Below are 23,070 nucleotides of genomic sequence, written 5' to 3'. Positions count from 1 at the left end.
CATGGTCAACAGATTGACATTAATAGTGATGCCTCTTCATGACTTAAAAAAGCAAACAAGCATTTTACTGGTAACATTAGATCATTCTATATTTTAATTTTCAATGCTTGTAACCTCTGCCGGGGTGTAGGTGTCAAATGAGAAACAACCTGTGTTCTACATCTCTCCTACTTTAATGACAGCTTTTTTTTGACAATGAGTCATGCATTTAACTTCTTAAAGCAGTGATTCCAAAAGGTTATGACAGGGGGGCGCGGCAAGGCTTAAAACAATGCCCAACATGTTTGCACTGCGAGCAAAGCATGGCAAATTTTGTGAGAAGAATTAAACGTAAACCTAAGGCTGCCAATAAATCTACACCAGGATCCACAACTAATGAAACAAAGACAAGAAAATCTGACGAGTCATGCCTCACCCTCGGCTTCACATGTACAACAGTAATGAAGAGAGCTGCACTCCTTCCTTTGGCCCCTTCCTACCTGTGTGTGACCTGTTTTATACTCTCTTAAGCTGAGAGCACTTTACTTTGAAATCAAGCCTGCTTTTATTTTTAAATAGATAATTCTGGTAGATCAAATGTTACTACATTAACTAAACTACAGAAAAATGAATGCTTTCTGTACTTTTTGCTGACAATATTTGAGAAGCATTCTAAAAATATAGGAATTTGTTTGCACAGTGCGTGACTGAGAGTTTGTGTCGTGTATATCGATATATTTTTATACGTTGATATGCATGGTGAGGGGTGGAAATTATTTTTTTCTTCTGCCTATAGTTTGGGAACTAAGGAAACACAGGATGAGATTAGAGATTATCTATCTATGTTTAGGACAGTACAAGCAAAGATGGGGGATTCACTTTGTCCACACTGTAGCATTTTAGTCAAATTATACATTCAGACAGATAATGATCAAACTGTTAGTATTAAGACATTATGAAGTAGTGTTCTATTATGTAGAAACATGGATCCAGGACACATGGGAAATAGTTTAATAATAACTTTGATACCAGTTAAAATGAAGAACTTCTATCACATACTCAGCTCAGGACACATCACATCTAAATGCAGTTCTTCTTTTTTTTACTTTCAACCCAGAAACATGTGTGTTTATTTCCACCAGTAAACATGTCTTGCAACATGTTTTCAATGTACCTCTGCCACACAAACCAAGGATAAGTCTTATTAATCAAGCCTTTCATCCAGGTATAGTGCGCCCTGAACACAATAGTAATTAGCACCTAGTCTTTGATCTTCTCCTAACAAGGAAGTAAACCATGTAAAAAGTATTAAATAAACTTTTTATGGATTTAGGTCTTCACTATTTCCCCCCAAAATTAGCCGTCTGATAGCAGCCGCTGCTTCCCTCAGTGGAGTTTCATCTGTGGACGCTTCTATTCTTGGTAACCTTGTCCAAAGATGTTTTTCTGCATCTTGGAAACACCAACTTGGCATTGGATGGCATTTAGCCTTTTCCCAACAAAAAATAGACAATTATAGTTCTCATCTATCCAACTCTAAAGCTATTGGAGTGCCTTTGTACTGTCTCCTTCATCTCCCTCTATGTGCCACACATTATCTATTTGTCAGAGAATTAGGAGATTAGTCATGTCAGACCTTGCTTCCTTTGTGGGCTATCAGTGAATTAGACTCTGTGAAGGACGTTTTATGCCAGCAAGTAGTGAAAGGCTCCTTTACTGTTTGCATATATTTCCCACACACATACTTTTTATGCTATTTGAGCACACATGGGGAGCCTACAGCTGTTCTCCACCCTCAACCCTGCCAACAATCATTACCATGGATCTGAAACCTAACTCTTAGTTGCATTAGGCTTATGAGAGAAAATGTATTCCTTGTTTATTTAAGTCTAACAAATACAGAGCCATTAACACAGCGTGATTTTTTACTTCCGCACTTCAGAAGAAAATGGTATTCACCCTCAGAATTGAACTTTTCCGCCAAATGAAACTCAATATATCCCCTCAGACAGCTTCAACAGGGTCAGAGTCAACAGCATGACATGTGGAGGGACTTCTGCAGGAAGTTAGTGATGCATCACATATCCAAATAGTTTGAAAAGGGCTCTGAGGATTTAGATCACTGTCTAGATATAGTATATTTGATTTGTTCAATTTCACCCCTGTGAAAATCCAAAGAACAGACCGTTTTCAGAATGTCAATGATGTGTATCACAGCCATCGTAATGCTTACATATCCTGCTCCAGGACTCCGAGGTCTCCTCACAATCCCATGCACACGGATGAAACGGATGATTCCCAGAGATATCTCGGGGATATTGGATTTCCTCGGCAGATGAATCTATTTGTGACCAATATGTCAATTTTTCCAGTCTGTTTGCAAGCTTCGAGAAAAGCAGGTTCTGACATCTCTCAGCCGAAGCAGACACATGTTCTGCTGACCAGCAGAAGCTTAGCGATAGATAAGAAGAGATAGCTCTGTGGCAATTTATTAACATCCTGCCCAGGTGACAGGGTCGGCTCAAGACCTGGCTCACATTTGGAGGGAAAATTTGTGCATGACACTGCTCTCTGCCATCAGATACGCAGCAATAGCCACCTTAGTATCTTAGATATCATGGAAATGATGATTAATATGCATAAGATACCATTTTAAAAGACTTTCTAATGAACCAAAATGAACTCTGTTATCTTAGGTCAGTGTTACATTTGACAAAAAAAAAATCAATTCAGCCAGGCAAGATAAGAAAGATGTGTGAGATTTCATTAAGGTCTCGGTGTAATAATTTAAAAATGTAGACATAAATAGCCGCCTCCAGATAAATCACCCAAACGATAACATTTTCAGATCGATCAGCGCTGGAAGCAGCCCAGCACTCAGTAAGCGGATCTACTTTTCACAATGTGTTTCTGTTCAGACTGATGTGTATAATAGCAGACAGGCAGACAAAGTCTGTTCTCTGCTCCCCGAGTGTCATTCTCTCTTTCTCTGTCTGACCGGAGAAAAGTAGGACTTATTTTCTTTGTAAATGAATTCAGTAGACACAAGTGCGCCACCAAGAATTTGCTGGTTTGCCTGGTTTCATTACATTCATTTAAAAACTAAGGGTCACTAGCTGTGTGCCCTGATTAGTCCCATCACTTAAAATGGCTGAATGCTGAAAGGTGACACCTGCAACTGCAGCCAAAGGAAATCGATGCTGAACTTCACTAGTGTTATACATTTAATTATTTTTATTTCCTCTCAACTGAGACTCATCACCAACTTTCCTGACCAAGCTCCTATATTTAGTAAAGCAACATAAACATGTTCTTTTTGATTGGTGAATATTAAGAGCACTGCAGAAAGCCATATTCCCCTTTAGTGCCAGAAGGCAGGCACTAAATTCAGCTTTTTTTTTTTCAAATGAAAATTGGCACGCTCTGGCTCACTAGAGGCACACTATGGTGTTGTCAATAACAATAACTGCCTGTGGCTTATTTATTTTCTTATCATCCTTAATCAGCCTGTGTTGACAGTGACATCTGTGCTCAGATATTTCCAAATTCTACTGATCCATGTACATATTTGTGTTGTTTGGCGTCATATGGCTCCAGTGTATAATTTGACATTTGTGTTTGTAGATGGAATTGACCATCTACTGTTGGTTATGGTTGCATATGTTGTTAAAGACCCTGAATTACATAGTGTGTTTTTTAGTAGATGAAAAGTAGAAAAGGGACGTGTGAACTGATAAAACTGAGGCAATTTTAGCACCTTTATACCTCGCGAAACCTTGAATGATAAAAGGGTTTCCACTCCAGATTATTCAGTTGACGAATGAGTGAAAGTTGAATAAAAAGACTCTGGCCTTTTGCCCTCTGGTCTCTCACTGAACAGATAGCTGCTGGTTTTGGACAGCTGTATGACTGACTGCATCTCCACTGAGGAGCAAATATTTCCACTTTTCTTCCCCCGCTCAACTGCCAGAGATGCCGAGAGGCGTTTGCCTGTCTGGAGAAGCGTCGCCGGACTTGTGGGCAAATGAATTACGTGTGTATGTGTGTGCGTATGAGTCTGTGTAATGTATGTGTATCGCCTGTGTCTACCTCTCTCACTTGCTGAAACATATCCGTCCAAATTTGACAGCGCGGGGGCAGACAGCCATGTTGCAGAATTCTGATCATTTAAATGCTCAGAGGCCTTCTTGACTAGCAGAGGTGTTAAAAAAAAGAGAGAGACACACGGAGAAGAAGATAGAGAGCAGCCCTTCATATGCCTCCATATCACATAAGGGACTGCCTGCCACTTTCCTGCGAAAAATAATGCTCACTTGTCAATCTTCCAACAGCCAGTCAGATAGCCGCCAGTCCCACAGAGCCCTACTGAGGTGTATTCTTTGTTTCATCTGGGGCACGTCTCAGAGGAGAACGGGACTGTTGTTTCAAGGAATTGCCTCCAAAATATAGGGTAGGAAGAAAAGCAAATTTGATACAATACTTGAGCTAAAGTGTTACCTTACTGCAGTGAATGAGAAAAACTAAGTATTTACTTATTTTCGTGAGTAGAAGGCGACATAGAGATTCACCTATGGATGTAATTTGTGTGTGAAATAAAGGGATTCATTCAGATTCTGATCATTTGCATTCATTATATGACCAAACATGTAACTTGATGTAAAAGCTGAAAGGCTACAGCTATGCCCTGCAGATACCTGTGTACTTTGTTCAAATAAATGCTTGAACTGCTTTTTTTATTAGCACAATTGTTCCACAATTGTCCCCTGAAACCTTTAAAAAAAAATAGATTTATAACTGTCCTAATTACTTAAATTACTGTCTGATGATAAATCGGTGAGCACAGTGCTATTTACACAAAGGTACCGCCGTCCTCCAGAAAAAGCAATTCTCTGTAGTCCGTGGCACAAACTATAAAGTTGTCAAGTGATTTATCTATGCGGCAACTCAAATAAAGAAAAAAAAAACACTCCCAGCAGCTTGAGGACAAGGTTTGCATATCTGGCGATGCAAACATTTCATTTAGAATTCCTCTTTAGGTCTCATAATGCACATTACAAGCATGGACTCTTTGAACATGGCAACAACAATAACAACGTTACCATCGGAAAAGCTCTTGTTTTCCCTCGAAATAAGTTCACCTCTAACAAGTCCAGAGCAGCCGACCATGCTGAAAGAGACTCTGTCCTAAACATCCCACAGGGTCGCCCTAAACGAGGAGGTTTTTATCCATCTTACTCAGACAGAGAGATTGAATGTTTTGCTAATTATTCACAGGGATTATAAATCACAGCGGTGGCAGGGATGGCGGAGCATGTTTCCTCACTCCTTAATACAAATGACACGAAAAACAACAGCTGCAGCAATAAAACTCTCTGCCATAAAAATAGAGGATAAATAAATGTATGAAAAAAAAAGAAAGCCAGGCCGCATCATCAAACATGTCGACGTGGATCTCAATGTCATCTCAATGACTTGATGCTGCTTTTCTTGTAGCTGGGGTTTTTCTTCTTGTTTTGGTCTCGTGTTGTCATTTGTATAATTCATTTATCTCATGCATGCCGTCTTTACGTTTGTCTTATTGGATTTTAATTGTTTATTGTTTCCCTGTCTGTAGAGTACATTCTCAAACTCTTCAGAGTAGAATTGAACTTCACACCTCGTGGTGACAGCGCCAATGTGATTGAAGAGAAGTCAGCAGCTTCATATTGGTCAGTCAACAAAATGCATTTTGTTCTGTGACAGCTTCATATTTCATATCTTCCAGTTGTCATGAAGTGACAAACTTTTCAATTATGATGGTGTTTTTATAAACAGCGTTTTCCCAGATACACTCAGAAAGACACATTAGCTTGGTGTTATTCCACAAGTTTCTGGTAGTTGAATAAAACAAGAAAACTTTGTTGCTTTTTTTCTGTAATTACAAACTAATGGCAAACAGCTAAAAACGTGTTATTCTTGTAAAATGGTTTTGATCTCCAATTTCCTCAATCCTAAAACCAACCTGGGAGGGGCAACAGACCTTTCTTGTCACATACATATAATTCAACAGTTAACCATATTGTTACAGAGATTCTACATTTCTTGAACAATGCATATGAGAACAGAATACAATGAAGAGGAATGGAAACAACCCATACACCAAGGTCTCTCCTCACTTTAAGACGAGTGAATTTATGGTTCTATGCATCCTAACCACACAGCCACTGAACGCCTTAGTTATCAACATGCTGAAACAGCTATTTGTGTTTACAATATAAAAGACATACAAAAAGAATGATCAATGTTTTGTGAAATAGGAAATGTAACCGTTGATCTTAGTTTCCCACTGGCTCATGACGGATGCACACTGTTGTACAACATGTGGCCTATTATAGCCCTCATGTCATAGACCATTAAATGCTGAAACATACTTACTAAAAAAGTAAAACAGGAAACAATCTGACAAGCACTTGATGGGTCTTAAAGAGAAGCTGGACCTTGAGTTTCCTGCAATTTGAAAAACCAAAATGAAAAAAAGCAAAGACATCGCCAAAACTACATTTTCATCCATACCTTTACTTTTCTTCTTCAAAACAATGTGCTGATTCATTGTCTATAAAAGTCTCACTGCTCTTTGTGCAGTGTGACCTTAACCCCTGAGTTTGGTCAGATCGTAAAAACCTACAGGAGCCAAAGTTCCTTTAGTTCCAGTGACAGCAGTGATAAAACAGCCATCAATGACTGATGAGAGACAATATTCTCTAACAGTCTCTTCCTCCCCCAGCGAGTGTCACCCTGTTTCTCTCTCCATTCACTGCTCTTTGTCATTATGCAGGGCAGCAGCTGAGATGGTTAACTACTCTGAGGCTGGTTGAGAATGGGTGGTGACTCTGGCTAATGAAGCTGACACACGATGACACTTCATTTCCACTTTAGCTTCCTCCTTTTCCTTTTTTTCCACTTCCCTCTGTGGGTTCACAGTGACCTGATCTGCCCTGCTCATCTGTGGTCAGTGACAGCACAGTCATGCCGTCATTAATATACATGTGAGGACTCATTTTCATCTGATAAATAATCTAAATCAGCTTTAATCCAAAACAAGTCAAACCCTTAAAACTGTCAGGGATTCTCTTTATGGTATAAATAGAAGAACAATATATAGCTCGTGTGAAGGTTGTGCTATGGTTTCTTTGTGACAAGTGCAATAAAGACGAACAAACGATTTTTCCTTGCAGCAATCTAATGATGGTAAGCAGTTATATATAAGCTCCCCAAGGTATCAGGTGTTTTAAGGTAAAACATGTTGATGATAAAAACCAACAAAGGTGCAGTCTTAGCAGCGGTATAAGATTTCACAAAGCCAGCAAAACATCAGGAATCATTGTTTTCCAGCCATAAGAGAGTATTTGGATAGTACTCAGTATCCAAAAATGCCAAAGTAAGGTCATACAAATTAGTATTAGTATGGGGGAAAAATTGTATCAGAACCTTTTTATGGAAAGTCATTGGGGTCACCTGCACTTGTGACTGTCTGCGTTGGTTTGCAGAAGTTTATCATGCATGAGATGCTTCTGTGTGGAGGAAGTTACCACACATGGAGTGTGTCTTACAGTCTATGGTACAGATAGATAAGCTATTATGTGTTAAGATTTTCAGTGTTTCTTATGTTTAATATTCAAATTCTAAACTGCAAAGGGAGTTAACTGTGACATAACAACATCATTGGCTGACGAACAGCCAAAACACATAAAAAGATTGCTGTTTTTGGATGAAATGGTTGTCGTGTAAACAGGGCCTTAGAGTCGCTAATTTCTCTTATTATAAAATAATTTTCAATTCAACAAAATGTCTTTATCCCATAATTGTTCCCTCTGTACCATTCCCAGCTTCAAATCCTTGTTGTTCCTTCTTTTGGCGTGAGTTTTCCAGATGTGTGTAGGCAACAGTTGCTTGGAGCAGCAGTGTCCACATAGCCATCGGTCCATGATAACATGATAAGACAGTGATTGAAAGACACAAAGGGGAAACTGGGGGTTTCAGGCACTCAGAGGGCAGAGAGAGATAGTGAATGACCCTGAGGAGTTGCTGGAGGTTGATGGGAGAAACAGATCTAAAGAAGACTGACGTGTGTGGAGAAAGTGAGCAGATGCTGACTGTTGACTGAAGTGTTAATACTTGTTGGGGGTTTAATTTGTGCTGTGAGTGTACTATAAGGTAGCTAATGCAACATAAGCACAATTTGTTTAATAATTAAAATATAATGTATAATAATTAATTCTTAAAGTGCTGGCTTACAATAGACTTTTTTTTTTTTTTTTTTTTAAGAATTGACCTTCACAGTAAAAACTCTATTATATTATATTTACATTACTAATCCCCGAGGGGAAATTCAAGTTTACACTTTGTTATTGAGAGACATGCTACACTCACTCATAGACCCAAACAACACACATGCACAAACAGGAGTTATGGACGTGCATTAATGAAGAGGTGTCAGAGTGTGGGCGCTGCACACGGGGCACTCCTGAGCTGTTGGGGGTTTTCTTCTTGTGGTCATTAAAGGAAGCAACTATCAGAAAAAGAATATGCAAAGTAGAAAGTACTTGTAAATAATGCTTTAGCGCGCTCACACACACACACACACACACACACACACACACACACACACACACACACACACACACACACACACACACACACACACACACACACACACACACACACAAACACACAAAAAACGAACAGATGAAGTTGGTTGAAAAGTGCAAAGTGAGGACACCTTCCTAGTCTTTACCTTTCCATTTTGAATGAACCCAAAATGTTCTCACTTTGTTGGTGTTCACAAAGATGGGGAAGGAAAAACTGCAAACTGGTTGGCCTGTGCATTAATCTGATGCGGTTCAGATTCTGTATGTATTTCTTGTAACTTTGAATAATAACCAGTGCCAGTTGTTGATATTTCTCCACCCACAAAAGCATCAAATTGAAACATAGATGAAAATGAAATATAAAGCATAAAAAACAGTAAGTGTATGTTTAAGAGGAATAGCTGCGTGTCCTTTTATTGTTGCACATGTTCATCACACATTTGTAGATCACAGAATAAACAGACAAAAAAGATCTATGACTTGTAGAAAAGGTTAAATGCCTAGTACAAACACTGCAGCAGTCCTGTAATGCGTAACATGTGTTTTAATGTGCTTGGACTAGATTATATTTTCAAGGAGTGAGTTGTTGGAGCGCCCTGCCACCTGCCTGCACTGTTACAAGATTAATTTTTCTAATCCCTGCTAATACTTTCTGCGGCAAACATTTTTAAGACTGACAAGTGGCTAGCACACGGCGTGGTTTTTCTAATATTAATTGACTGCCATCAACTTTTTCTAAATGATGTAATGGATTCTCCAGATTGACTGGAGCAGACTCATGATACCGTGTAGTTGATATTGTAAAGTATGGGGAATTAAGCCTGGAGTATATGACCCCAATTAGCACTTATCTCCATTACTGGGAGCGCTGCATTCCCATGAGGTGGATTTAAAACGATCATTGTCAGTCAGTGTGAGGCGTCAAAGAACTTGGAGAACGACACCGTTGGAGTTCCTCAACTTTATCTGGAGAGATTTGGCTTACTCGTTATAAAAAGTCATTTTGGTATGCAGAGAAATGATGAGTTACTACGAAAGGATAAGTCAGCACTTTTCTCTCATTGTGTGGTGACTTAATAACACTGAGTTGTTGCTGAGGGTGTTGATTAGTTGCAAAAGGTGAAAATCTAACATGTCGGAAAAACTAACAAACCAATATATATTCATGAGGTTAATTACAGGATGTGCTAAAATGATACCTTTTCATTACCATGCCCATTGTCAAATAGCAAGTAGCACTGAGAGGTGTCAGATTAGACATCAGGGCCGATTATATAGATATTACAAGTCAACGCTTTTTCTTTTTCTTTGTTTGTGCTGTTGCAAAGAGCACTAAATTGTTTACTGTCAGAGAGTGTTTTTTTAATTCCCTGCATTGGGTGTTAAGAGAAGAAGTAAGGTGTGGGGACAGCTGTTAGGCTAAAGTGTAATATTCATCATACTCTGGAGCATTTTTTTAATGTCCCCCTGGAAAGAAAATCCCTCATAAGTCTGACAAACAACAGGAGGAAGAGATCTTTTTATCTGCAAAATTATTTATACAATGCATACTTGAAAAAATAGAATAATTCATAAATCATAAAATGATAATACAGCCACTGCTGCTGCATAAAACATTCTGTGAAAAATATTTTGCTCTGTTTTTTAAGAATATCATTGATGTCAAATTTAGCTTGCACTCAAAAAATCAATTCAAAGTCAAACCAGTAAGGACGCTGCAATTTGGACACATTTGTTTCTGAGGTAAAAATTGAGCCCACACCAAGTCAAATTCTAACAGGTCGGCTCTTTAGCTTCATTTTACAGCCATTCCAACTTCATTTAGCAGATGCTAAATAAGTCATTAATCAATCATAGTTTCCTGAAAGGTGTCAAATTTAAAGAAAATAAAACACACTGATTGCTCGCTGATTTTCTATTGTGTTTCCCAATTGGCGTTGTTATATCGCTTTCAACCAACAAGTGGCTTGTAATCCAGCTCATGCCAGGAATCACGAACAAGAGCGCCATTTCAGTGCTTCATAATCACCGTGCTTATTATTCAGAGGAGTCTATCCACTGTTGATAAACGCCTCGGAGCAAATTTGTACAGAGGGTTTGGTTAATGTGTGCCGCTGTTTTAATCAAGTGGACCTTTAGGTTATGCAGCCGTCTAGTTTGTCCAGCAGCCTCACACTTCCACATGGTCGTTATGTATCGATCACATCAGAGGGAGAAATTCTGCTGAGAAGAAAACTCTGTTCGACTTGACTGCTTTTTTTTACCGTCTCCCTCACTCATCCGCCTCTATGCCCTCACTTTCTCCAGCAGCATTCAGAGTCTAGCTGTAGATCCTTCCAGCATTTTATCATGCAGTGACGACAGTGAGCACCCCTGTCAGCAACCCAGACCCCAGCGGACCTCTGCAACTATCGACCAAGTGACCCAGTGTACTGTTCGGGGGAAAACAACATTTCCTACACCCGCGCTGAGGTCCCCGAGCAGATAGAGGGAGAAACTGGCGATGTGAGTGACACAGGGTGACAAACACTTTGAACCCAGACAACAGGAAATTAATGCAAGTAGCACAGCTCAAGGCACAACACATTGCAGGCGGCGCACTTAAATTGACACTTCCATCCAGATGACACATGTTGATACCCTGGCCGGGGCCTCGGTTCAACTTGTGATTCTCTGCGTCTGGTTGTCCTCTAAAGCTGCTGGCACACTGGCAACATAAAGACAGACCCTGCAGATACTAGAGTCGCCCTTTGAATACAAATGTAAGTGGCTTAGCTTTTCCATCCCAGAACAGATGTCAACAAATCATCAGCAACTCCACAAACTAATGCAGAAGTGGCATTTTTTTATACCTCAACACTTTTCAGTGCAGGCAGTGACAGCATCTGGTCTTTGGCCTCTGGCATTTAGCTGCCTAACCCTGACTGACCAAAAGATTAGTTTGTTAGTCTTTAGGCTTTTTACCACTCTACCCTAATTAACCCTTTTAATTAACCCTTTTAAAATTAAACATTTTTGGAAAACCATTTATTTTTGTTCTGCACTGTCACCCCAACTTGATGATTGGCCAATACCAAGTGGCCCTCCAATATCCGCCCAATTTAAAGATACACAGCGGATTATTGAAAGAACACTGATTGCTGACATTTTGCCAGCTGTGATCAACATTACACTCCTTGCAAAAAAAACCTACTGTTGTTGTTTGTCATCACAATAAAATGTATCTTAAAACAGTAGATTTTTCTTTGGACTTGTTGGTTATGTTATTGGACTGTTCATTTACTGGGATACTCAGTAGTGCTTTTAACAAATGTCCACAATTACACCATTTTTTCTTTTAATATTTTAATGAAACCAAAATACATGGAAAAATATTTATTTTGGCCTCAAGAGTTTATCTTTGTGTGTTTCGAGTTTAGGGTTGGCCCAGAATATTTTTAGGTTTCACACTGTGCTGCAGCGTTCTTAGGGTTGGGAATGGTGGCCCTAAAAAAATACAGCCACCCTATGGTCCTTCCAAATATTTACTGAAGATCTTCTTTCCCTGATCTGCCAGCCACATCTGTAAGCTGTAACATCAAAGTGTATCGTAATGTGGCTTTCACTTGATATCACCTTCAAGCAGAAATGCCCCCGATGTACTCTAGACAAAACAGCCATTCAACATCTGTGAGGATCCCGCTGGCTCTGCTTTAATGCATTGAAACAGTGCATGTGCAGGGAGGAAATGTTGCAGGTCCTTACTAGACAGACAGCACAATGAACATTTACCATAATGATTGCACTGCACTGTGGGCTCATGCAATGAATCGCAGAGCCAGGCCACAGTCTGTCATTAAAATGCTATCCCAGGAAGGACATCTGCAGTGGTGGCCAGACTTGTGCTGTACATAAAGGGTGAAACTAATCAATCAGGCGACGATGCTACCATAATCCATTTCACTGAACGTTATTGAAATACATTCAAATTAAAAGTCTATTTCCAGGCCTTCTGCTGGAACATTTAATAGGCACCATTCATAGCGCTGAGTGTCAATACTATGATTATCACAAATAAGCTCAAAGCAATTTAGCCCCCTGTATTAACAGAGACTTGGCTGGGAGGGCGGAAACACGCCTGACATTAGACCATCTGATCATCTAAATCTATTTTTGATTGTTGGAGATATGAAACCACCAGCTCAGATTGCATTAATTGCTTGTCCTCCCTTTTTCAGTCAACATAATGTCTTTTCCCCATCCTATCTGCAATATGATCCGCACAATCTGAGATGTGATTTACATGATTGGCAAGACATCTCATTGTTGTCTGTTTGACAGCGGACATAAAAAGTTTAAAAAAGGAAGCTTTAAAGGTCATGCCAGTAATTTCATCATCTTAGAAATATAAATTGGATTGATTTCAGTGCTTTCCTTCAAAAAGGAACCACAGCTCTGCACTGTCAAGATTCTTCTCGAAATCCATCCAGAACCAAAATTAGGTTTTACAGTCATAGTTTAAGGATGATTATGAGTATGATACACAGCCTATAATTAAAGCACCATCACACTTAGAAAGACCTTTAGATTCATACAGCACAAGAATTTCAAGGGGACACCCTGTATTTAAAGTCTGTGTCTTACCTGATTTGTAGTTGCCTCTTTCTCATTTTTGAAATTGGTTATCGAAATGAAATTTGCAGACTTTGAATCTAATATATATACTTACAAACACAGCCAGTAATGGGATTCTTTGTGCATGTACTGCTGGCCATGGATGAAATAAACTGTTGATAAGAATCAAAAAATGCACAATTGATTCCTTGAAATGCGTTCTCATTTTAATAAAATGAAACAAGATTAGATCTCTCAACACTTCACTCATGCTATATTGAAACTGACCTGCAGTTCAGTCGACATTAAATTACACAGCGCATGGTATATTCCTCTTCCAGACTCCTCTCATAGTTGTGTTGCACCGGTTTCTTTGCTTCATGTAAAGGTTTAATTGCATTTGAGCTTATGATCTAAGTGATTATTCATTAATCAAATGGGCTGATCCCAAATGATTTCAAGAACATGTTTTCAATCGTAACCTCTGCTGAATCATTGCTAATTTGAAAAAGAAAATGTACTTATGAGGACAGACTTGATCAGTTCCTGTGCTCTTTTACCTGAGAAGAGAAGTGGAGCATGCCGTGCATTGCTGTCTTAACCAATTATTTGACTAAGACAAACTACTACACAAATAGGACAATGACAACACAAAGGCAATGGAAGTAATATGGCAAAGATCACAGAAGAGAACTGTTCTTGGAGATGTATACTCGCTCTCACTTGCTGGGCGCCTGTGGGACCACTTGGCCAGGATTAGCATGACAAGGTTCCTCTGCAAAGGCCCTTCTGCATCTTAATGAGAAACTACAGTCCAACAGAGACATTCATAATATATTTTATGTCTTGTCTTCATAGTATCTGTGCACCTTTGCCACCAGCAAGGAAACTCAGAATCAATTTCCAGTTGCAATGCATACCTACACTCAAGGTTACAGCTGTTTTCCCTTTACTTATCAATTATAAACACAGGGCTAGGCCCTTCACCTGCTTTATGGATCCCTATCATGTCCCACTGAGAATTATTTCAGTTCCATGGCAAGGTGTTTCGATGAGACCCCGTAAGAGATAAATCAATAGATCTTGATGCCTTAATCATCTGAAATGGAAAATCAGATTATTATTTCCGCACATAGATTCCACAAACATGTATAATTCATGAATGAACATGTAGTGTATAATTGAAGGTTTTTCTCCTAAATCTTGTATGCACAATCATGCAGTTAATGGTACACGTTTCATGGAAATAAAAATACCTTTGAGCTTCAAATAATTCATGATATGTTCCTGGAGCACATGAGCAGGTCGTTTTATTCAATCCATTCTCTTTTATTTGGTTTAAACATGGACAAGATGTTCTGTTGAGAGCAGAGTCGAACTGGAGTGGTTCCCTGATGTTGAAAATGAATAAAGTGACCTTCAAGCTAGGACTTGTTCTTCTGTTCCTGAGGAAAAACCAGGTGATGCAAAGGCTGGCAGTCAAACATCTACAGCAGTGTTGCTTTGTTCCTGTAATCCCTTTATGATTGTGAGCTTTTCATACATACTTTTTAGCATTAGCTGCTCTTGTAAAGGCTTCCAGTGCACTTGCCATAATAGGAGAAACAGCTGCTTATGGGTTATTAATCCTTTGATTTTTAAGGACTGGAAAGCGGCTACTACATTTCTTCTTCTCTGAATTACAATCTTATCTTGCCACAAGGAAAATTTACAAACTTTCTGTCACTTACATTTAAATGTAGATACCAGAGCTTTCCATCCCACTTCAATTTGAATGTTAAATGTATTTTCTCCTACCTTTTCCAATAGCCTCCTTGTTACAGTAACCAGGCTGCTTTGAGTGTAAAGATGGAAGCAGTTACTCTTAAGATGCAAATAGTTTAGGTGAGCGGCCATTAAGTTGTTATGTGTTTCTCTGCCTCCTCCTGCAGCTGAATAGAGGTGTTGATGCTGTGTGATACGGCAGCATAATGGATTAGTTTGCATGAGTCTCTTTGTACAGTACGTGTTGTGTGAGTGGAAGTTATCTATGATGGCTTGCAGACGCGGCTTGCACACAGCAGGAGATCCCGCAGTTATTGCTCGAGGCGCCCCTCCAGCAAGTGCCAATGAGTTTATCAGACGAAAGTTAGATTCACTTATGAGACTGTCTCTCTGCTGCAGTGGAAGTAAACGGAAAAAATAAAGAATTTCCCCTGTTTACTGGATACAGTGTGATAACTCATACCATTCCTTAAACAATGGAATATATTATTTGTTAAACTGTTGGGTGCTTCTGCATGCATTTGAAAATGTAAGGTGTATTCTAGAAATGTCATCTTGATATCTCAGATAAACAGTTTTAATACTCGGCCTCTCAGAGGAAATAGTCTCTTCCACCAGAGAGCTTAAGGTACCCACAGTTCAGTGTTGTTTGATGCACTGTTGTCTATAATCTATGCGTATATACCATGTATTTGTATCACCACTTAAGAAGTCCAAAAGTATAACACGCAGGAGTCTATTCATTAATCAGTATGGCTATTTCAGGATCCAACCATAGCAATATTTCTGTCAGAATATTTTTATTCTGATTACAGGGGCTTTGGCAGGTCTCACCTTCAAACCCAGTCATAAGAATTAGCTGTTCCCCCTTGAGCTAAATTGGAACTCTGTATACTGGCAGCGAATGGTTTATTTCATCTTTTTTTCTAAGCCAGTCGCTCTCATCCTTTTTCATTTGAAATACTGCATCTGGTAATTTCATAATTATGGGAGGGAATTATAACGAAGGCAGCAGGAGCTGCAGGTTAATTGGATTTTTCACCTCAACGGGACCAGATCTAAGTCGCCCATGGGCCGCAAATCTGCACATTTGAAGTCAGGGACAGGACAAAAGAGGCAGCGTGAAGAAAAGAGTGAGCAGTTAAAGGATCCCCTTTGACTTCAAGAGTTTGGGAAGTTACTTTTGCGCTGCCAGTTACTGTTTTGTGGCTTGAGAGATTTCCCTTTGCGTGTACACACAATCACTTTCATCCACATAGATGGCATCTATAATTGGCACTGTGTTTCCCGTTCACAGGAGTTACTCCAGCCGTGGCTACTGCAGACGCTATTGATGAAAGGGCTTGAAAATAAAACTTCTTCAACTGAACTCACCATGCATATATATGAATGTTAATGGCCACAGTTCTCTTTAATTTGTTGTTAAATATTGAATTATATTTTCTTGAGGCCTTCTAAAAATGTTTGAATGTTTATCGTTTCGACCAAATATGAAAGGCTTTAAGGGAAAGTTTTCTGACCCCCACAGACGACACAGGCACATGTTGGAGACGTGATGCACTCAGGGATTTGAAACACACATACAAACTCTCACACATCTAGTCTTTCATCAACAGGAAATTCTCTTTCATACTATTGCATCACATCCAGCAAAAAAAAAATCATCTGATCCTGAGAAGTATCTCTGACTCAACATCCATAAGAATCCATGTTTGCTCGCGCATTATTCTCATACCTCTGCTCAGTCAATAACACATCCATTTAGCAGCTTCAGCTGGATTCTGCTGACAGTATTCTCCAGCTCAGTTTCCAGGGGCCGACTCGCTCCTCTGAGGGAGCAGCCGAGCTCCCAGCCCCTCGGCTCCTGGCCTACTTCTGAATCAATGTTTGACAAAGGGCGAGTCTCTCCCTGAGCAAAAGACGGGGAATTAGAGAGGCTTTTCGCATGGTGAGAAGGCCACACGCAAAGCTAGAGGGTGCCCAGTCCACATTCCCTGTCAGACAAATAGCCGGTCCAAGATCCTATTTCACTGCCCTTAATAATGAAAATAAACCTGCAAAGCAGCCAGGTTTATTCGCGTCAAAGGTCTCTGTTAGGATAAACAAACTTCGGTTAGAGAGACGGGTGAGCAAAGGGTTGGCAATTATCAGTTTGTCTGAACATTAGGAGACTACCTACTACATTTATTAAAACATCTTATTGTTTTAAAGTGGACGTTGTAACTAGCAGTTGTCTTTTCTATTTCAGGTAACCTCTAAAAAGTGCTGAGATTTATTCTCCCAAAATAACGAACAAAGACAAACTCTCGGGTAGAATCGCTTTGGGATGTATTGCTTCTGGTGTTTACTGCAGAGAAGTTCCTGAAGTCTAACACATCATTCTGCACAGAACACTTCATCCTCTGTTAGAGTGGTATGAGACTTCTTAGGTTATCAGTGAACATTATATTTTCTGAAACAATTTAGGAGAAATGTTCCTCATTATTCTATTTTTTTTAACAATCAAAGCAAGGATCGTTTTTCAGGAAACATTTTGATATCAAATACGGGGCATTTTCATACCAGAAGAAAAAAGGCTGCAGCATGTTTTATGATGCAGGACAAAAATTAATCAGATTGTTCTTTCCCTCATTATTATGCATGCTTTATTATATCTGCCATTTCAACAGTCAACAATCACCCCAACAGTTGATTCCTAACTGACATTCAAGGGGTCTATGCTGGAGATCACCAAAAAAAAGAACATAATTCTTCAATGACAATTTGTAGCCTCAGATAATTGCACAAAATGTCACATAATTGTGGAAGAAGTCAAAACAGCACACAGCCCACACAGCATTCTGTGCACCAGCTGACATCTCATGTCATTTCTGCTCAGTTCTGAGTCATTTCCTCCAATGCCAAAATGGTAGTACAGTAAAATTTCCAGCCACCCTGCTGAGAGCTGCCACTCTGCCTCGACTGGTGTGATATTAAAACGCTTCATAAATTAGCATTACCTGAGGCATAAACCGTCCAAGAAGTGACTGTGGGCTTCAGCGACAGAAGACATTAATTAGAGCAAATATGTGTCAGACTCGGACATATTATGTGTAATATATTTCTATAACCGCAGCCAAGTGTAACATTGACCTCTTGTTAGGTCCTTGGAATAGTTTCCATGCCCACACGGCTTTACATCCAGCATTTGACAAGATTCCTGTAGTTCCAGGCTTCTTAATCGTGCCAGCTTACTCAATAATATACTAAGCGGACAATGCTGTGAACCAGTGTCATTTTCGAACCTTTATTAGTGTTACAGCCACACAGAGGAACATTTACAGAGTAATTTTTCCTACCTGAGTTTCTCATCTTTGAATCACATGGAAAGGTTTGGCTTCTCTAACACACACGGTGAAATGAGCTCTCTCTACTCTGCAGTGATTGAAGAAAGAAAAGAAAAAAAAAACAGAACAAAAAGCAAATCAATCAATTGACCTCTTAAGGTGCTCGGGACTTGCTAATAACCTGAGTCAAAAGTGTCTTCTGTCCATAGCAAAAGCATTTGTTGTACCAAAAACACAAAGCATTGAAAAGCAACTGGCAATTGACAAAAACTCTCACATTTATTTTATTTGTTAAACAAGTGTTGAACTTTACATCAGTCTTAAGTGATGAGCCCATTGGTAACATGTTTACATAGAAAACATGAGCTACAGTACAGCATGTATACCAGTGCTGGAAAATATTCACACATTTCCCATTCATTTTTTTGGAAAGATTTCAATAAATAAAATGTCAAAACCCAGGCGGAAGAACTACATTATGATAGAAACTTTATTGTCAAAAGTCGGTTTCATGTATGTTCGCCCATCCCTCTGCTATGACTGTTAAAAGATCTATTTCATTCAGAGTTACACAAAAAAACTGTGCAATGCATAAATCACTTTAACTGGGGATTTGCATTCCCATTCTTTTAAAGTTCTGATACTTTGGCAAAATCAAATAGACATAATTTAACGGGCGATATCAATGAAACTCATTAAGCAAAAAAAAACAAAAACACTGCTCACAAGTGGAAAAAAGTGATAATGCATCTTTGTAATCAGTTGAATCTTCCATAAGCTCAAACATACTACCATGATGACGTGTTGGAACCATAAACACACTGTATAACATATGTGCAACTTCTACACAATAGTCTCTCCAACATTACACTTTTTAATTAAAAGGTTTCTTCATATTTACGATTTCCCATGATTTTTTATTTTACACTAGCAATACAACAAAATATATATTTTAGCCATTTTCCTTGACAACAGTTCAATGTACAGTTGAGAAAATATAAGGCCAGGGGCTTGATTGCTAGTGGTTATACAATCCGAACTTCATGGTGATGGAGGGCGACGCTGGGCAAACAGGATCTCCTATTCCTTTTCTAACAGTCTGATAGGAACATGTTACAGAGTCCACGTCCTGGCCCAGGGGGGTTTGATTTGTTCACAATTTAAAAAAAAAAAACAGGCTTTGAAGAGGATGTTGGGGAGTGTATGTACAACCTTTTCACTGGGAGATTGCTGATCTGATGTAGCCAGTAATGATTTTTTTTTATTTTGTATTTTTTTTATTTTTGTACCTTAAATTTTTCTCAATAATTCAACAGCAGCAGCACATTTAATACATAGTTGGCTTGTCTCTTAAAATTGAATTCAACTCTGCATTTTATGTACAGTCTCATTGAATCTTTGCACTGCCGTCACTGTGCACCAAGTCTGCAAGGAAGTAAAGAAGAGTGGCATTGTTTCGGGGAAAAGGAGATGGAGGTGCAGCTGAGGGTTTGTAAATGACAATTGTGTTAGACGGGGGTTCTAGGATCTCTTAAAAAATAAAACAAACACTTTCCCTCCCTGTACTAGTGTGTCCTTCAAAAGGTCAGGGCTGCAAAAGGGCAGGATTGGGGATTATTTAAATACATTTAAAGGCTTGTCACTAGCTGCATCTGTCCTTCCCGTACATCACCCTCTGGGATACAGCCCTCTGTAGTGATAGGAATAATGTAACCATCACTGCTCCCTCGGCCTATCTGGTAATAGGCCTGTAGCTGATGGCCTGCTCCTAAGTTAGGCATGCTCTTGTAGTAAACGTCCTCGTTCTCGCTCCTTTTGGAGGGGGACAGGTCCTCCACCACATCAGGGCTGCTCTCGGGTAACGGAGAGTCCCTCAGATTAGGCATACTAGTGTACAAAGAGTCTCTGTTTGGGGACTGCGGACTGTCGTCGGGGTTGGTGGGCGTCAGCTGGCTGACAAAGGTTTCGACTCCCCCATCGGTTCTCACCTTCTTCTGGGGAGCGTACAGAAGTGAGTGAGTCCGCTGGGGGATGAGCGGGGCCTCCAGCTCTCGCTGATGATGCAGCTCGAGGCCCACCGTGTCACCCACATGCACCAAAGACGAAGCGTCTGCGACAATAGCGTCGTCTTCGCTGCTGCCTCCCACCACCGTCACCTTTGGCGGAGCCCGCTCCGTATGGTGGTGATGGTGGTACTGCGGGTGCTGCTGGTGGTGGGGTGGATGATGTAAACTGGGGTGCTGCTGCTGTTGCTGTTGGTGGCTTTTGTTACAGGCACGCAGGTTGTTGTGTACTAACTCAGAGATTATCATTTTCTCAAAGGCAGCATCGTCCAGACTGAGGCCGCAGTCTACCACCTGAACACTGTCGCCAAAGTCCCCGTTGCGAAGAGAGTAGCTATTGTTAAAGTTACCATTTAGCGGTAGTGTATCCATTGCACTTGTATCCCTCACCACGTTGTTCAGTGAGTGCCCTGCAAAGAGAGGAACATGTGAGGGGAGTTAACATTAGTCCATAATAATAATCGTTGAATAAAGAAACAAGGCTTTAATGCTGTTTAGGATGCACTTCACATAGAAGACTTCAGTTAATTTAGGCCATGCCATAGATCTGTGAGTTAGGCACAATCCTCAACATACAGTTCATATGCATGCATCATAGCAATGAGATTTCATTTTACTTTCTCATGTATACATTAAGACTTTCCCTTTCTTAGAAAGAAGCAGAGCACAGTGTGCACGTTTTAGTCTGCCACGAAAGTGACAAAGCAATGAAAAGGATCCCAAACAACATTAAATAACGCACTGGAACAGTAATCACCATCACAACACATCAGGCAAGAGTAGATGTTCACAGGTATGAAGCCACAAACGGGCAAGCTACAACACTTACAGGTTTTTTCTAGCAACTAATAGGGTTGGATGTGCCAAGGAAAATAAAAAGGACAAGAGATGGGAAAAGATGACATGGATAGAAAGGGAAAGTTGTCATGTATTAACATGGGACAGCCATCTTTGTTCTCACTACAAGGGGAGCCCACAAGCAGCACTCCACCATCACCACACACAGCAGGTGAAAAGACTCACTTTAGACAACTCACATCATGTCTGTCTGCTCAGGCTATCTGGTCTAAGAGCAGCTGATGTACAAAAGAAAGTAAAATGATTTATTGTAACATGAAGGAAAATCACTTAAAAGAACAAAACACAAAGTAAAAGTCTGCAACTTAGCGAGAGCAAGGGTTCAGCAAAGAAACAAATAAGCATTCAAATAGCTTCTACTTTTATAAACAAATGCCAAAGGCTCCTTTTTTGTACGTTTTTGTTTGTTTGTGTTGGTACACTTTCTGACCATTAGCGGGCAGCTTGTGTACCCAAAGCTGGCAAAGGTCAGAGCTTGCCCGCAGCCCAGCACTTGGCATCCGTCACAGTGACAGTTCCCAGCGAGACCCCGGTCGCTAGCAGTACGGCTGAAGAATAACACAGCCGCTGCAGAGGTCAGACGCAGTCATGTTAGGAATTTCTCTACACATGGAGGTCATGGAAAACAGCAGCAAACAGGGATAATGTTAGTTATGCCATGATTGAGAGAGCAGATAAAGGAAAAATGTGATCTGCTTCAACTAACATGCCTCCCGATAGAACAACAGGAGTAAAAAATGAGGTTAAAGACTGCTGGGATATTTTTCAGAGACGTTTGTCTTTGTCCAAAAACAGGGGAGTCATTGTGATCTTTGGAGGCAGGTTATAGGGGCTGTTTTTACAGGTATTTTAGAAATGAATGACAAAAACTTTGTGAATAAAAAAGAAAATAGGGGAGAATTACACAGCTGCTGCCATGACACCCATGTGTTTATGCCTGCTAGGAAGCAATTTATTGTCCAGAGGTGTGAGGGGAATAGTACTGGAAACTGAGTGTGCTGAAAGCCACAGCAGGGCAGGCATTTTGGGATAAAAAGAAAGAAAACAATAAACTTCTCTGATAAATTTTATTTTATGCCAGAGAAAAAAAAGCAACACATTTTTAGGGTTGGTTAAAATAACAAGCCAAAGAGAGAGAAGCAGAGTTGTGTTTCAAGCTGTCAGATCCTGAAGATGACTTCAAATATCTCAGGAAATCTTTCCTTTCTCCTCAAATGAGGAGAATTTAGGTTGATCATTTTGTGAACCACTTGCTCACTGAGTGTGTTAATGGCCTAAAGTAAACCAGTGATTGTGCCGGAGGGGGTGTTTTGGTTGTTTTTTTAATAAGCATGCTGAAAAAAATTTACATTTGATAGGCAAAGTTAAGTTTTACTCCCATACTTGTCTCTCTGTAGGTCACTAGAGGAAGCACAAGGGGAGAGCACAAAACATCACAACGATGCAATTTCAGCTTCAGAGTAAACATGATATGTTAAAATGACATGAGTAACTGGAATTCATTCTTTTCTGCATCTGTTATCTACAAAAATATCCATACAAAAGACACCTTCTTTGCAGACGGGAGATCTGAATTTAGGACCATACATTTAGCTTGAGGTTTTACACAGAAAACTGCCTCACAAACACAAAAATGAGCTGATAAATTCAGATCATAAATCTTAATAATCTCTCCGTTTATACTACAGCTTCAGCTCTACACCCCCTGTTTACATTATCTGAAGGCAGACGATGCAGTATCTCTTCACCATCTTAATCATTGTGTCCCCCTCTCAGTTTGGATAAGAGAAACATGAGAGCGCCGGCTGGATCGAGACCAACCACAAACATCTCCGTCTTACATGAAAACATGCGCATTTG

At 39.8% G+C, this 23,070-nt stretch overlaps 1 protein-coding gene across 31 annotated transcripts in view; it reads right to left on the bottom strand.

Annotated features, from left to right (window-relative positions):
• Positions 1–18,235: 18,235 nt before the first annotated feature.
• The window catches only part of adgrl2a (adhesion G protein-coupled receptor L2a), a 154,487-nt gene continuing 149,652 nt past the window's right edge, over positions 18,236–23,070 (bottom strand). For 11 of the 31 annotated variants that reach the window (XM_065955814.1, XM_065955826.1, XM_065955813.1 and 8 more), the window contains 2 exons: positions 22,594–22,611; positions 18,236–20,762 (listed from right to left, as the gene is read on the bottom strand). In XM_065955814.1, coding sequence (XP_065811886.1) covers positions 19,918–20,762; positions 22,594–22,611 — 863 coding nt within the window. In that variant the 3' untranslated portion in view covers positions 18,236–19,917. Of the gene's footprint in view, positions 20,763–21,375; positions 21,429–22,559; positions 22,612–23,070 lie in introns of those variants that run through there. The other 20 variants (XM_065955827.1, XM_065955820.1, XM_065955828.1 and 17 more) reach the window with 7 other exon arrangements.

This window comes from Labrus bergylta, chromosome 6 (genome assembly GCF_963930695.1).
Source record: "Labrus bergylta chromosome 6, fLabBer1.1, whole genome shotgun sequence".
In the NCBI taxonomy this organism is placed as follows: domain Eukaryota; kingdom Metazoa; phylum Chordata; class Actinopteri; order Labriformes; family Labridae; genus Labrus; species Labrus bergylta.
The sequence above is the reverse complement of the archived record's forward strand: the minus strand, read 5'-3'. Positions and strand labels throughout refer to the sequence as shown.